Genomic DNA, 17,322 nt, shown 5'->3' on the forward strand with positions numbered 1-17,322 from the left:
AGGGGAAACCTCTGAACGATCAAGAGGCTTCCCTCTACCAAGGTAATTATCCAAATTGGGCACTTTTCCCCCCTTCGGGTAGCTTAACCACAAGGCAACTTCTCTCCTCTATTCCAGCATCCGTCGTCTGCTTTTCACAATGTCAATCACCCTTTTCTACTACAAACCTTGCAATATATTGGAATTGGTGGAACTGCACATTCTTGGTTCTCTTCCTATTTACTGTATCTGACTTCTCATTCCAAATCCATATCAATTGAAATTCTTCCTTTCTACTCCTCACCCTGCTGGTGTTCCCCAAGGCTCAGTGCTTGGATCTATATTTTTTTTCTGTATACAGCTGAATCCTAAGCAAAACGTATCCTACTTTGACCTCTGAATATCACTGTGTCAAACTCACCTCTCTGACATGCCAGCAACGAGAAGTGTCATCCCCAGCACTCCTGCACAAATAGGCTGCCACATAGATGAGACCGTATGGCCATGCACTGCTCGTACTCCTTCCGGCAGTTGAATGCTAACACCAGGGCTGGTTCTAGATCTCATGGGGCCCTGGGGCAAAAGTAACTTGGTGCCCCCTCCCCCATATCTATGGGGCAGCATGGTGTCGTAGTGGTTAGCATGCTTGCCCTGCAGCGCTGGGTCCATAATTTGAATCCCAGCCAGTGCACTTGCATCTTCACAGAGTTTGTATGTTCTCCCTGTGTCTGTGTGGGTTTTGTCTAGGCACTCCAGTTTCCTCCCACAGCCCAAAAATATATAGATACGTTAATTGGCTACCCTCTAAATTGGCCCTAGACTATGATACATGCACTACACGATACATACATAGACATATGACTATGGTTGAGAATAGATTGTGAGCCCCTCTGAGGAACAGTTAATAGACAAGACAGCGCTGCGGGAATAATAATAGTATAGATAGCTAGATGTGCCCCCTCCCCCCCCCCAGGATTAGGCAGTCTACTCCATTATAGATAGTGTGTCTCCCAAGATTAGGTACCCTCCCCTTCCAGTATAGGTAGCTAGTTGTGCGCCCCAGGATTAGGTATCCTTCTCCCAGTATAGCTAGCTAGATGAGCCCCCCAGTATTAGGTATTCCCCTCCCTCCCAATATAGATAGCTAGATGTGCCCCCCACCAGGATTAGGTTGCCCCCCCCCCCATCATAGGCAGAGCGATGTGCAGTGCAACAGAAGGGCTGAGGGGTACAACTCACCTGTTTACGTCGCTGGGAAGTTCAGAACGTGTTGTCCACTTCAATGTCACAGCGTCTCCTCTCTGACTCCTCCAGTGGTGCAGTACTGAGAGGCGCCACTAAAGGGCAGCAGAGTGAAGATGCTGATCTGTGTAAATTGGAGAAGACTTTATGAACTTCCTACGATGACTGGTGAGTTGTGATGCACGCTGCTGTGCATATGGGGGCCTTGAAATCTTCCTCTGCCTGCTTCCTCACCTCCACCACCGCACCACACACAACGTAGAACCCGGCTGCCGGCCAAATCAATTTTTTTATAGATGCTGGGGGGCCCCTATAGACTCTGGGGCCTGGGAGAAATTGCCTTAATTGTAGCGCCGGCCCTGGCACACATGGATGGGTTTACAGTAATCAGTTTTGCGGAAAAGTGGCCAATAGGCTACATTGTTACTGAATTATCCCAGGCCCCACCTACAGATGCCCCCCCCCCCCCCCCCCCACACACACACACACCAGTGCCGCAATGCCCTCTTTCCCTTGAGCATTGGCTCACTGGATTTCTGTGACTACGTTTTGGAACTCCTTACCTCAACAGATCAGGACAGACCCATCCCTGGACGTGTTTAAATCCAGACTGAAAACCCACCTGTTCAGTTTGGCATTTGCAGAAATATGACTTTTGTTGTGTGAATACTTCATCCTACTACCAATTACTGAATCTGAGAGAGCCTAAGCGCTTTGAGTCCTATGGGAGAAAAGCGCTATAGAAATGTTATGGTATATGGTATGGTATGGTATATTTACCTGTTCCCCCTGCATTGCGTCTCCTTTTTCTCCCAGCAGCCACTACCTCTCTGCCGCATACCCGACTCCTGATCATACATCGTAAGCCAAGTATGCAGCACAGAGTGAGTGGTCGGTGGGAGGAAAAGGAGACATGAGGCAGCTGGAGGAAAAGGAGACATGAGGCAGTGAATATAAATACATAACTCCCTGTGTTAATGCTCTGCAAGCTATTGTCACACCTCTAGGCTTGTCCATAGGTGATGCTTTTGATGAAGATTAGGGTATAAGGCCTGTCATTGTCTGGGATTCTTACAACCACCTGCTTGCATAGATGACACCAATTTTTACTATCTACCACACCTAAACTCACCGTTAGTGCACCTCTTTGGCTTGAGAATGGGCATCCAGCCCTCAAGGCCTGTGTCTGTTACCAACTTTTAAAGACACATGCATATTATAAATTGAACATCTGGACTATATAGCAACCACATATATGTAGACATTTGTTTCCAGTGGAATTGGGCACATCGGATGGAATTTAGGTTATCATAGTTTGGTAACCATCTTTACGCCAGTATATTCCCTGGACTGTCACTATATGTTGCATGGTTAAAACTATCTGAATGAAGTAAAGCTACTATTCAGCAACTATTTCTGGTCTAGGCAAAAGAAATTTGAGTGCACCTGTGTGGCATTTCCATAATATGACTCTTCCTATCACCAGACACCACTGCATTCCTGGTAAACAGGCTCAATATTTCTAGTTTTGACTACAGTTGCTTCTTCCTGTATGGTATAACTCAAACTAGTCTCGAACCTTTACAATCCATCTGCAACCAAAATAATCGTTCCTTCTTAGCGCTTTTCATCTGCTGCTACTCTCTGAAATTCTCTGTTCTGGCTTCTATTTCACCTCAGCGTAAAAGTCAAACAACGATGGTTTGCTTTTCAATAGCTCCACTGCTCAGGTTTCACTTACATTTCTTAGCCCTTTACCGTCCAATGACTATGTCGATTGACCTCCTAGGTCAGATACCTATTCAGCACTTTTTGGACAGCCTTTGAATAGGAGTCCAGGCTCATGCATGCACAGTACAGATGCACCCCCTATCATCGGAAGCAGTCAGGGACATGAGCACTTCCAAAGGCTGCCCAAGGAATACCAATGACACAACTGGTCACAGAACTCCTGCAGGAGGGGGGGGGGGGGGGGGAGGAGGCTCTATGGTGACCAGAGCTGTCTATGTTTCTAACCTTAAAGGGATACTGTAGGGGGTCGGGGGAAAATGAGCTGAACTTACCCGGGGCTTCTAATGGTCCCCCGCAGACATCCTGTGTTGGCGCAGCCACTCACCGATGCTCCGGCCTTGCCTCCAGTTCACTTCTGGAATTTCTGACATTAAAGTCAGAAAACCACTGCGCCTGCACGCCCGTATTCTCGCTCCCGCTGATGTCACTAGGAGTGTACTGCGCAGACACAGACCATACTGGGCCTGCGCTGTGCGCTCTTGATGACATCAGCGGGATCGAGGACACGGCAACGCAGGCGCAGTGGTTTTCAGACTCTAAAGTCTGACATTCCAGTAGTGAACCGGAGGCGGGGCCAGAGCATCGGTGAGTGGCTGCGCCAACACAGGATGTCTGCGGGGGACCGTTAGAAGCCCCGGGTAAGTTCAACTCATTTTCCCCTGACCCCCCTACAGTATCCCTTTAAGTGAGTTTCCTTACTTCAAGTTTGCTTTAACTGGGAATCAAAACTAAACAAGATCTTACCTAGTTTGGAGGTGCTGATAGTCTCGGTCCGGGGCGCATCATCAAAAGATTTAAGTGTCAGGGTTTCCACATTATTCAGAACTTTAAAAGTCTGTCCCTGGTTAACAACACTGGTGGGAGAATCGTCCGTCTTAGCAAGAGCTTTGGTGATGACATCTGCAGCTCGGGTAAATTCTTTCGTTGTGCTCTGTGAAAATATGTATGACGCACAAAGACATTATAGCAAATGAAATTATTTTTTTTTAACCACTTCAGCCTACAGTGTCGAAAATCGTATGCATCCGAGCAACGTTCACCTCCCATTCATTCACCAATAACTTTATTGCTACTTATCACAATTAATTGATCTATATCTTGTTTTTTCCGCCACTAATTACCCTTTCTTTGAGTAGTACATTTTGCTAAGAATTATTTTTTAAAAAAATCCATTTTAACAGAAAGATAAGGAAAGAAATGGAAAAGAATCATTATTTCTGAGTTTTTGGCCATTATAGTTTAAAATTAATACATGCTACCGTAATTAAAACTCATGCGCCGGGAGGTGCTAAATATAGATCACGCACAAAATCGCAAAACGCTTGTGTTTGCGATTTCAATTTTAGATGTGAACAAGGCCTGACAGTAGGTAGTGAAAATCTGTCAGGATTTGGACTAGTCCATTTCACCATGGGGAATTCTGTTTCTTAATTTACAGAAGCACTTACTTAACTGCAGTTGTTCAGTCCAACTCCCAAAATAGTATACAAAAGAATAAGGAAACTGGCTGACATCTCCGTATAGATCCTTTTCAGGGAGCTCTTTTGTAAAGATTGAGCCCGGTTTTACACTTATTGTTTGCGTTGCGGTGGGGATGCAATTCTCCTGCCGCATCCCACTGCAATGATTATTATTATTTATTATGTTTTATTTATATCGCGCCAACATCTTCCGTAGCGCTGTACATAGTACAAACAAATAATGGGGAACAAATATACATAAGAAATACAAGACACTGTACAGTCATGACATTGAATAGAATAAATACAAATACATACATAGTTGATGTGTAGTTGGTACATGTGCATATGTTAAAATTAGGGTCTTGGAAGTCTTGGATGCGAGAATGTGAGGAGGTGACTAGGCTGGAGGACAAAAGGGTCTCCTGTGAGGAACAGAGGGTCCGGGCGGGGAGGTATCTGGAGATTAAAGAGGTAACGTATGGAGGTGATAGCTCGTGTAGAGCTTTGTATGCAAGCGTGAGAAGTATAAACTGGATCCTTTGGGCAACTGGTAACCAATACAGGGATTGGCAGAGAGGGGCTGCCTCAGAGGATCTAGAAGAGAGGTGGATGAGACGGGCAGCGGAGTTTTGTAGAGATTGGAGAGGTGCCAGTCTGCTTTTTGGTAGACCAAAGAGTAGGGTGTTACAGTAGTCAATACGGGAGATGATTAGGGCATGCACAAGCATTTTAGTTGCTTCTTGTGAGAGAAAGGGATGGATTCTGGGAATGTAGAAGATGTAGCAGGAGGTAGTTAATGTGTTGAAATGTGGTGTAAAGGAGAGCTCAGAGTCCAGAGTTACCCCCAGGCAATGAGCTTTGGGGGTTGATGTTATTGGAACAGAGAGTGAAGGTGGAAATAAAATGCAAAAAATGACATTCTGCAGACTTTGTATTGGCTCGGTAGCAATTCGGAAACTTTCAGCGCAATGCGACGCAGTATATGTGCAAGGCCCCATACACTTGCATTGTCCTTGCCTTACCCTGCGGTAAAACAAGGTAACACAACACACATTTGCAATGCAAGTGTAAAAGGGGTCTAAAGGTAATACTGAGTATACTCCATAAAGAGATTCCGAAGACATAACAACAAATGTTGCTTAGATGATACCTTTTAAAGAGACACTGAAGCAAAAAAAAATATGATGATATAATGAATTGGTTGTGTAGTAATGATAATTACTAGAACATTAGTAGCAAAGAAAATATGCTCATATTTTTATTTTCAGTTATATAGTGTTTTTTATAACAATGCATTATTCTCTAATATTTGCAGTTTACACACTACTCAGCATTGTACATGATTTTACAGAGCAGGACAGTGAACTATTGACCTGTCCTCTGGAGAGAAAAGAAATTACAATGACTGACAGTTGAGATAACAAGCTTCAGAAGACAGAGCTCTCTGCAACTTTGAAAGTCGTGGAGCTCAATGGCTCTTTTGCATAGATAATAACTGGATTTTGTTAACTCTTCTTGTACTGGAAACAATATTAGACTCATGTCTCTGCTCCTAATGTTTTATTTATTAGCTGTACTATACATACAAATCATTATATCATAATTTTTTTACCGCTTCAGTGTCTCTTTAATGACTAACTGTACAAGATTTCTCTGCAAGCTTTCTAAACTTTACGTTTCTTCTTCAGACATGTTTCAGGATTGGTTCAGAACCATACAAAGTAGTGTCACATACAAAACACCTTTTTTTTCATTAGGGAAGTTTAAAGACTACACAAGATCCAGTGAGCTTAAAGAGGAACTGTAACCAAGGTTTGAACTTCATTCCAATCAGTAGCTGATACCCCCTTCCCATGAGAATTGTTTACTTTTTCTCATATAGATCATCAGGGGGGTCTGTATGGCTGATATTGTGGTAAAGCCCCTCCCACGGTGTGATGTCATGACCATGGTCCTGACAATTTGCTGTCTGTGAGCCTCACTGCATTGTGGGAAATAACAGCTTTTTCCAACTTCCAAGCAAGCAGTATGACCCTCTGCGAAGAAAACTCTCAGTAACGAACATTCCACACAGATCATAACTTTTAACAATGTGATAGGTACACAGACAGGAAGCTGTCATGGCCCTGACATCTCAGTGTGGGAGGGATTTCACCACAATATCAGCCATACAGACGTCCCTGATGATGATTCAAGAAAAGGTAAAGATTTCTCATGGGAAAGGGGGTATCGGCTACTGATTAGGATGAAGTTCAATCCGTGATTACAGTCCTCTTTAAAGACCAATAACACACGCATTTGTTTTGATATATGATTCTCATTTGGATTCATCTGCATGTATTTATTGTAACAGCATATTTCTCACCTCGTTTGTTTTTGTGATGTTATTTGACTGGCAGGAATTGCTCATCAGTTCATAGGAGATCTGAAGAATAGAGCACATTACGTCCTGGAAACAAATGAACCAATTGTATGAGTTAAAGGGGAAACAAATATATATTCAAGAAACTCAAGAATAATGTGCCAGTCTACTGAATATCAAGGTGTCGATATATATCAAAGGAGCTAAACTCAAGGGACCATGCCCACCTGTGGATTCTGCGGGTTGCATTTTTTCTGATTTTCTTTTTGTGACAGGCCCGATGCACATTTCTGTGTCACTGCATCCCCTAAAGACACACGAAAGAGAGTTAGCGGATTGAGTGTAGTACAAAAAAAAACGACCCTAAGTGCTGGTTCACACTAGCCATAAAAATGGTATGTTTATCGGACCGGATCTGGATGTGAATGGATCCTATGTTTACCTCCCTAGCGGGATGTTTACTTCTGGATTTTAGGGTCTAAAAGCGGTGCAATTTTTTTCACAGAATTTTAGAACCTAAAAGCAAGAATAAATCATTTGGTAAAATCATGCACAGACAAACGACGTGTCACAAAAAGTCACATACCATATATAAGTAGTGCGGTGGTGCGGTGGGTGCTGGGCACAAACGGCCTGGCGGCCGTTTCGGGCTAAGTATGCGTTTCAACGGCCGTCAGGCAGTTTGTGCCCGGCACCCACCGCACCACCGCACTACTTATATATGGTATGTGACTTTTTGTGACACGTCGTTTGTCTTTGCATGATTTTACTAAATACTTATATGGAATAAAGCACCTGCAGTGCCGATAACACCTCCTTCTCCTCATTTTTATGCACCAGTGATTCTCAACTATATCAGAGCACGCAGGGTGCACCATAAGATAAGAAGTGCAAGAATCCTGTCCACACCACTCCAGTGTCAGCTGTTTTGTGCTGTAGTGCCAACTATGCATCTCTCCTTTTTTTGATGCAAGAATAAATCATGCCGCTAGAGAGATCTGCAGCAGCCCTGCACATTACTCACTTCCCCTGGATCCAGCGCTGCAATTCTCCCTCCATCCGCCGGTTGGCACTCTACCTCTGCTGTCGGGCGATCTCACTTTTGGGAGTCTTGCACAAGGATTCTTGCCGACGAATAGGCTGAAAGTTTGGGGAGGGAGTGGTTTTTCCTAATCGACGGATGCAGTGCATTCACAGCGCAATGGAACAGAGGGTCACAGATCAAAAACTGGTGCCCAATAAAAACAAATGGGTTTCACGAATCAGTTTTTACACTGATCAATTTTTTGATGTGTACAGTGTGAGCCGGTCCTAGAAGAAGTACATTCCTTGGTATCACAGCGCCAAATGTTATATGAATCCTAAAGACTCATAGAGGGCAAGTAATCATGAGGAAATCCCTGACCTGTCTTGAGAAAACATAATTAGTTCAGGCCTCGGGCCTAGGAGGCTCATATACTGTAGTTATTTCTTGACAATGAGGCTCTTGAGCGCCCTCTTTTGTCACATTATAAGAGGAGTTCAGCCAGTACTGATGAGACATGGAGATTTCAGATCAATAGAAGTAAGTATACCGTATTCATAAACAAACATCTGATGCCACCTGCTCTCTGCCCAACCCGTTTCATTCGCATCTGCTAGAGCCACAGAAGATAAGCAGCTTATGGCTTGCGTTACTTTCACACGTCTCCCCTCATTAGGATCCACCCTCACATTTTGAATGTCACTTCTAGTAGTGATTTTCATGTCTAAATGTTCTGGCTTTCTCTTCTACCTGGAGCAAAGGGCTCTATAAGCATTTAGTTTCCTCAGGGTGCTTCATAGTACATCCTTGGCTTATTGTTCCTTTCACAGCTTCAGCCTAGCAATGCATCCTGTTGCTATGGAGAGGCAACAAAACAGCACACAATGGAGCGGATTCTGGTAGAGAGGTTAAGAAAGGGAATAAAGAACTCAGCCGAGTTGATTGTGCACACCAGAATTTTTTATTTTATTTTTTTTTACCAGAAAGTTTATTGCAAAACTTAAAATGAATGTAAACTGGCATAAAAAACAGATACTTACCTATGGAGAGGGAAGACTGTGGATCCTAAGGAGCCTTCCCGCTCCTCTCACAGTGCCCTTATTCCAGCGCTGTCACTCCCGTTAGTAGTATCTGACCAATCGGTTGATTGTGCTCTGTGCTGATGCGGGAGGCTTCCAAAGTCTTTAGCAGCCCAAGTGCTCCCGAAGATGGGTAGCTCCGTACTGCATCTGCGCTAGTGTCCTCTCTCGCTTGCTCAAGCATGTGCAGTGTGGAGCCCCTTCTTCTAGAGCATTTGGGCTCCTGAAGACTTCTGAAGCCTCCCACGGCAGATTGTAACATCAGTGACGTGGCTGCAACGAGGGGACCGAGAGAGGAATAGGAAGGCTCTATAGGACCCAGACATTGACCTTAAGAACAGTACAGTGCATCATACATACAGTATGTATAGCGTGATCAATACCATTACTGTGATACAGCTATTAGAATCGCAGTTATAAACACTTAATAAAATATGGAAGAAATATACAGCCACCACAATATGTTTTTAGTGACATGAAGAGCTGTAGAGGTTTAACTCACTCCGTCCTGAGCGTGGAGAGTAATAATTAATGGTGGTTATTTCTCCCTTAAAGGGATACTGTAGGGGGGGTCGGGGAAAATGAGCTGAACTTACCCGGGGCTTCTAATGGTCCCCCGCAGACATCCTGTGTTGGCGCAGCCACTCCCCAATGCTCCGGCCCCGCCTCCGGTTCACTTCTGGAATTTCTGACTTTAAAGTCAGAAAACCACTGCGCCTGCGTTGCCGTGTCCTCGCTCCCGCTGATGTCACCAGGAGTGTACTGCGCAGACACAGACCATACTGGGCCTGCGCTGTGCGCTCTTGATGACATCAGCGGGATCGAGGACACGGCAACGCAGGCGCAGTGGTTTTCTGGCTTTAAAGAGGAACTCCAGTGAAAATAATGTAATAAAAAAAGTGCTTCATTTTTACAATAATTATGTATACATGATTTAGTCAGTGTTTGCTCATTGTAAAATCTTTCCTCTCCCAGATTCACATTCTGACTTGTATTACATGGAGACATTGTTACTGTGGGCAGATTATGGAGCTGTTTCTAGCTGGTCTGGCTTTAACAGACAGCTATTTCCTGTCTGAACATTGTTACATTGTGACAGTTTGCCCAGAGTACCGTACGGTACCAGAGCCTCTTGTGGGAGGGGTTTCAGCACAAAATCAGTCATACAGCGCCCCCTGATGGTCTGTTTGTGAAAATCATTATTTTTCTCATGTAAAAGTGGGTATCAGCTACTGATTGGGATAAAGTTCAATTCTTGGTCGGAGTTTCTCTTTAAAGTCAGAAATTCAAGAAGTGAACCGGAGGCGGGGCCGGAGCATTGGGGAGCGGCTGCGCGGGCACAGGATGTCTGCGGGGGACCATTAGAAGCCCCGGGTAAGTTCAGCTCATTTTCCCCCGACCCCCCTACAGTATTTCTTTAAAGGACACCTGAAGGGAGAGAATTATGAAGGCATCCATATTTATATCCTTTCAAACAATGCAAATTGCCTGGCTGTCCTGCTGATCCTCTGCCTCTAATACGTTTACCTATAGACCCTGAACAATCCAGCAGCACAGATATTTGATTTAAAAAGACTCCGTAACAAAAATTTCATCCGGTTTTCTTCCATCCTACAAGTTCCAAAAGCTATTCTAATGTGTTCTGGCTTACTGCAGCACGTTCTACTATCACCATCTCTGTAATAAATCAACTTATCTCTCTCTTGTCAGACTTGTCAGCCTGTCTCTGGAAGGCTGCCAAGTTCTTCAGTGTTGTTGTTCTGTGATGCATCTCCCCCCTCCAGGCCCCTCTCTGCAGACTGCCTGTGTGTTATTTAGATTAGGGCAGCTTCTCTCTGCTCTATTATCTTTTACAAGCTGGATAAATCCTCCTCTGAGCTGGCTGGGCTTTCACATACTGAGGAATTACATACAGGCAGAGCTGTCTGCACTCTGCAGGAAGAAACAGCCTGACACTTCAGTGGAAGATAGCTGCAGGGGGAAAGAAACACACAAATGATCTCTTGAGATTCAAAAGGAATGCTGTATACAGCCTGCTTGTGTATGGATGTATTTTCTATGTGTGGACATACTGTACATCAACCTACTTCCTGTTTTGGTGGCCATTTTGTTTGTTTATAAACAAACTTTTTAAAACTGTTTTTAACCACTTTTAATGCGGCGGGGAGCGGCGAAATTGTGACAGAGGGTAATAGGAGATGTCCCCTAACGCACTGGTATGTTTACTTTTGTGCGATTTTAACAATACAGATTCTCTTTAAAGTGTAAGTCTAGTTGCCTCACATTTATGCAATTGTTTTGTTCACCTCACTGAATTAAAGCTGAAAGTCTGCACTTCAACTGCATTGGAGTTGTTTCATTTAAAATTCATTACAGTAATGTACAGAACCAAAATTACAAAAAATTGTCTGTGCCCAAATATTTATGGACCTAACTGTAAAACTACAAAAGCCAAATCTCCAGGTTTGATGAGTGACTAGTCACTGACACTGTACATTTTTTTTTACAAAAAGCAATTGTAATTTGTATTGAAAAATTATGTTTTTACTAGTAAACCTAAGGTCTGTCTGTCACCACCGCATGTCAGTGCGCATGCGTGCGCACCCGCCAGCCGGGTGCACCCGCCTCTAACTGGCCCCGTCCTCTTGTCCCAACGGCTATCCGTGCTGCGCACATGCGCAGTAGCAGAAAACACGGACCCAAGGACACAGGGACAGAAGTACACAGGGACAGGTAGGTTTTTTGTTTTTACTAGTAGACCTAAGCCCGTTTAAAAACAGGCTCTAGGTCTGTGTCGCAACTCCCCTCCCCTGTGACCACCGCCGCACAGTCAGCACACATGCGAGTGCCTGCTGGTACACATACCCGCCGTGCACGCGCCCGCCCAGCCAGCCCCCTGGCTCGTCCTGCTCCTGTCCCAAGGCTGTCTGTGCAGGACATGCGCAGTAGCACAAAGACATGGACACACACACAGGGACAGGGACGCAGAGACACAGGGAAGTTATTATAGAGCATTATAAAGGTATTGGGGCATAGCAATAACCATGGCAGCCATAGCAACTGCTATTGGGCCCTGGAGCAGATGGGGCCCTGGTGTGGTACTTGATGTATTCACTATTAAATTGGACCCCCAGTGAATATCACATATTCATTGAGTCCTCTTCTTCTATACAGTTATAATCATCCTCCATGTTTTCTTTTTGTAAATCACCTCCTTGGTTCCATGTCTGCAAGATATGTGATATTCACTGGAGGTCCACTTTAACTTTCTTATGTTCCTCCACCCTCTGACTTTGTCTCAGTGCCCATGGACTAAATACAGTGTAGATTGCATGAAAATGTACATTGCCAAGTTAACTCATATCCATTGGGTAGGGTCAGGTGGCATTGCTCAAGACTGACTGTCTCTGATGGACCCATGAAAGTTTTGCTATGAGGCCCCATAATCTCTAGCTTTACCACTGCTTATTTTAGCACTGGCCCTTATTCAATTCACATTTTCTCCTGAGTTTTCTCCTAGGAGAGAAAATTTCATCTTTGATTAAAGGGAACCAGAGAGGAACGGGGGGGTGAAAAAGGGCAAAGATTTTATACATACCTGGGGCTTCTTCCAGCCCCATAAGCCTGAATCGCTCCCACGCCGCCGTCCTCAGCTTCCTGGATCCGCCGGTACCGGGCCCGTCACTTCCGGCGGACGCGACCAATTGTCCGCATCACAGGGGCTCCCTCCATACATGTACGCATGCGGCTGCGCAGCAAGGAGCCACATGCGTATCTGTATGGGGAGAGCACCCTGTGATGCGGAGAATTGGCCGCGTCCGCCGGCCGACTTGCCGACTTGCCGGAGGACGGCGGCGTGGGAGCGATCCGTGCGTATGGGGCTGGAGGAAGCCCCAGGTATGTATATCTCATCCTCTCTGGTTCCCTTTAATATAACTTTATAGCACTTTGCAATGGAAAAAAAGTATCAATAAGTAGGTATAAAGTACTATCAAAATTGATTATTTTTTTTGCTTGCTGGTGGTATACAAGTCATTTTATTGACAAGTTTTAAAATATCACCTAGGAGAAAACTCGGGTGAAAAAGCTGCATATGGGCCTGTATCTTTTTTTTTTTTCATTATTTTGTCTTTTTGTTAATTTTGTAATGTATTCTCATGAGTTATCTTAAAAAATTACCGGTAACCTTAAATAAGTAAAAATGTACACTCATGAATTCAGTCCACCAGGAGAAAAGCGCAATATAAATGTTCTGTGTCTATATAATCCCAGCTGTGACTGGTTTGCTTCAGTTTATGTGCAACGTTTTCCTTTTTTTGAAGACTCTTGCTTTTTGTTCTTGGTTTTAAAAATAGGAAGTGACACTTCAGCTAAGTAGCCGTTTATATTCCGGTTGGTGAGGCCCCTCACGGTGAGGGACTCGGCAGCTCTGTGTGCTCACACTCTAGAATTGGTTGCCCAATGAAACAGTGCCCAAGAAATGTATTACATGTTTACTGTGTTTTCAGCTTCTGTTAAAATTCATTTACCACCGAGTCTGAGCTTCTTTTTGAAAATGAATCCTCTAATCATTAGAGTCTAATGATATTTTAGAACAAAATACAAAGGAAAATAGCATAGTAAAAAAAAACATAATTAAATAAAATTGCTTATTTTTTTTTACAATATTAACTTTGTAAATTATTAAGTCAGAGTTTGCCCACTGTAAAATCATCTCCTGACCCCGATTCACATTTTAAAGTTTGTCACAGTGGTGCCAATTAGTGTTGGGCGAACAGTGTTCGCCACTGTTCGGGTTCTGCAGAATATCACCCTGTTCGGGTGATGTTCGAGTTCGGCCGAACACCTGATGGTGTTCGGCCTTTTAAGTTCGGGTTCGCCCCGAACTACTAATTGGCCGCCGAACAGGGCCCTGTTCGGCCGAATACTGCCCCCCTATAGGGTCGCAGGCATAAGGGGGGAGCATGCCCCGATCGCGGGGGGGGGGGTCGGAAATTCCCCCCACCCCCTCCGCTAGCGCTCCCCCCTCTGCCCGCTTCCCCATACAAAAGTTTCAGGAAGTACCAGTCCGGTGGTAGTGGGTGGCTGGCAGTGGGCGGCACTGTGAAGTGAGTGACTGAGGAGGAGGAGTCCGGAGAGTGACGCGTTGAGGGAGGCCGGGCAGCGGGCGGTTCAGCAGTAGTACTGTACTACTGCCAGCCACCCACTACCACCGGACCGGTACTTCCTGAAACTTTTGTATGGGGAAGCGGGCAGAGGGGGGAGCGCTAGCGGAGGGGGTGGGGGGAATTTCCGACCCCCCCCCCCCCGCGATCGGGGCATGCTCCCCCCTTATGCCTGCGACCCCATAGGGCCCCCAAAAGCGGGATGTTCGGGGAGTTCGGGGTTCGGCCCGAACATGCCGAACATTGCGGCCATGTTCGGCGAACTTTCCCGAACCCGAACATCCAGGTGTTCGCCCAACACTAGTGCCAATACACAAGATCCCCAAAATGATCGGGAGTGGGGGGGGGGGGGGGTCTGTCAGTTATCAATACTGCCCAGTACAATAGTGATGTAATTCAAGAAGAGCATCATTATTGGAATGTTTCTTTTAATGTTAATATTTATTAAATGGATAAAGATACATCCACAATATTTATGGTGCACCTGTATACTTAATTATTCTATATGTGGACACTCCGATGCCATCTCATTGTTAGCTAAGCGTCAAGAAAAAAGTCTATTCCTGCCAGCCATATGCTAGAGAGATACCTGAGGGCTCTTTCACAAGGACAGCTTAACTGCACACTCAGTGAGCAGTTACCAGGAAGCAGCAAGCAGTTGCCAGGCAGCAGCAAGCAGCTGTGAGTGTTTGACAGTCTTTCCACTGCCTATCAACTGCCCGTGGAAAAGGGCCCTTACACAGTAAATATCCTTTTCAGGATTGTGATACTTTTGCTTTGTTGAACATCTGTATCTTTTAATTTGCAGATTTTGTTTAATTGTAGGAAGGTGGTGGGGCCTGAGCTGTGTCACAAGATGGTGAATAGAGTTGGTGGGGTAGGGGGTTGGTAGGTCCAATATCTGGATTGGACCAGTGGCTGTAAATCCTAAACTGGGAGAGTAGCTCCAAAGGACCCTAATGCAGGGATTACCAATTTACCAATGAATAACGCTAAAAGACCTCCCTCTGATGCCTAACCCTAAGACCTCAATCTACCAATGCCTAACCCTAAGACCTACCTCTACTGACGCCTAACCCTAAGGCCTCCTTCTTACCTTCTACAGATGTCTAACCCTTAACCCTCCCCCAAGGTTATGCCTAACACTCAACCCTCCCATGATGCTTAACATTTAAAGGGACACTTAACTAAAAAAAAAAAATAGTGAGTTTTACTCACCTGGGGCTTCCAATAGCCCCCTGCAGCTGTCCGGTGCCCTCGCCGTCTCCCTCCGATCCTCCTAGCCCCGCCAGCAGCCACTTCCTGTTTCGGTGACAGGAGCTGACAGGCTGGGGACGTGAGTGATTCTTCGCGTTCCTGGCCACAATAGCGCCATCTATGCTGCTATAGCATATATCATATACCATATAGCAGCATAGAGGGTGCTAATGTGTCTGGGAATGCGAAGAATCACTCGCGTCCCCAGCCTGTCAGCTCCTGTCACCGAAACAGGAAGTGGCTGCCGGCGGGGCCAAGAGGATCGGAGGGAGACGGCGAGGGCACTGGAGAGCTGCAGGGGGCTATTGGAAGCCCTAGGTGAGTAAAACTCATTTTTTTTGTTTGACTTAAGTGTCCCTTTAACCATTCCCATCCTAACCTTAACCTATTCCCCTCAACACGTCAAAGGCTCAATTTGTGGCAAAAAAAGGAAATTTGATCACCTGGAGGCTCCCAATAAAATTGTGACCAAAGATAAATGAAAAGGCGGCACACTGTGCCGCCTTTTCATTTATCTTTTTGTTACATATGAGACCATGGGAGCAATCCGGTCAAGGTTTGGCACCGGCAAATACCAGGATACTGCATACCTGGGCAACTGCTTCCTTGGAACTCTACACTTGTTGTCCCAATAAAATTGTGGGCGCCCAGGCTTCCCGATATGCAAATTGTGGCTTTACATAGCGGGCGCTTGGCGTTAAGTTATTTGAGCGTAAACTGACTTTACCCTATGCCAAAACAAATAAGGGTATATTCATAAATGCATGTGCACAGACGCAAACAATGAAACACACATTATGTAGTTTGCTTAGCTTGTGTTATGCAGGCAACCCAAGGATTCCTTGTATAAAACGCATAAGGCTATTTGCATAACACCCGTTACACATAAATTGGCCCTTACCAATTAACTTCTTCTCATGAGCTCTCTCCAAAGAGATCATTTTCATCTTATCTAAAGAATAATTTTTCAGCGCTAAGCATTTGAAAAAATAACTAAAAAGTAGGTAAAAAGTAATATGAAATTTATTTTCAGTATTTTCTTGCAAGGTGTGAGCATTAAAGGTATTTTATTAGTAAGGTTTCACAAAATAAGAAGAGACAGAAAACTCAGAAGAAACGGTAATAGGCTAAGGACCATTGTGTACTTTGCATCAGTGTTGCTCGGATACCCCTTTTCAAAATCCGGATTGAATTCGGATACCCAGATATCCTATCTGAATCGGATATCCGAGTTTGAAGTTTTGGAATCTGAATCCGAATCGGATATCCGAACCCAGTATCCCAGATATCCGCCCGGATTCAGATATCCAGGTAGAAAACCGGAAGTGGGCTTTAAATTGCTTTTAAAATGTTTTTTAAGGGCTCGTTTCCACTAGTGCGGTGTGCGTCTGCGAGACGCGCGCCGTCACTGTGCGGGTGGGCGGGATGGCAGGCGAATCCCATGAGCCGTGCCGTGCACGGCTATGGGATTTGCAGCCTCCGCAGCGAATTCTGCGGCCAGTACCGGCCGAATTGCTACCGCAAGTGATTCGCCTGCGGCGCCATTCTCCCTTATGGCAGAGTTTCCCCATGCGATTCATGTGCAGGGAAACTCTGCGGAATCGCAGCGGTTTCCGCGATAGTGGAAACGGGCCCTTAGGGTAAATGAGGCATGTAGCATCATGTTTTTTTTAAAGAGAAACACTTATTGATGATGTGGGGACTTAAAATCTTAAAATCCCCCCCCCCCCCCCCCAAAAAAAAAAAAATCTCTCTCTCTCTCTCTCTCTCTCTCTGTCTTCGAAAGGGATGTTTGCCATTGAAGGTGATTTTGGCTTCTGCTCGGATATCTGAACGAACTATCCATCCGGATTTCGGATTTCAGATAGGAAATCCGAGTTTCCCGGGTAGTGGTATTCGGATTTTAAAAAATATCCGAATTGCTATTCAAAGTTTGGATAGTGGAAAAAGTTCGGATTAT

The 17,322-nt window shown here is 45.0% G+C and overlaps 1 protein-coding gene across 3 annotated transcripts in view; it reads right to left on the reverse strand.

Moving 5' to 3' along the window:
• The window catches only part of LOC137562807 (adhesion G protein-coupled receptor E2-like), a 146,602-nt gene that overhangs the window by 44,156 nt on the left and 85,124 nt on the right, over positions 1-17,322 (reverse strand). For all 3 annotated transcript variants that reach the window (XM_068274515.1, XM_068274513.1, XM_068274514.1), the window contains 3 exons: positions 7,065-7,144; positions 6,841-6,924; positions 3,757-3,943 (listed from right to left, as the gene is read on the reverse strand). In XM_068274515.1, the coding sequence (XP_068130616.1) occupies positions 3,757-3,943; positions 6,841-6,924; positions 7,065-7,144 (351 nt within the window). The remainder of the gene's footprint in view (positions 1-3,756; positions 3,944-6,840; positions 6,925-7,064; positions 7,145-17,322) is intronic.

Source organism: Hyperolius riggenbachi, chromosome 3 (assembly GCF_040937935.1).
Source record: "Hyperolius riggenbachi isolate aHypRig1 chromosome 3, aHypRig1.pri, whole genome shotgun sequence".
NCBI classification, from domain to species: domain Eukaryota; kingdom Metazoa; phylum Chordata; class Amphibia; order Anura; family Hyperoliidae; genus Hyperolius; species Hyperolius riggenbachi.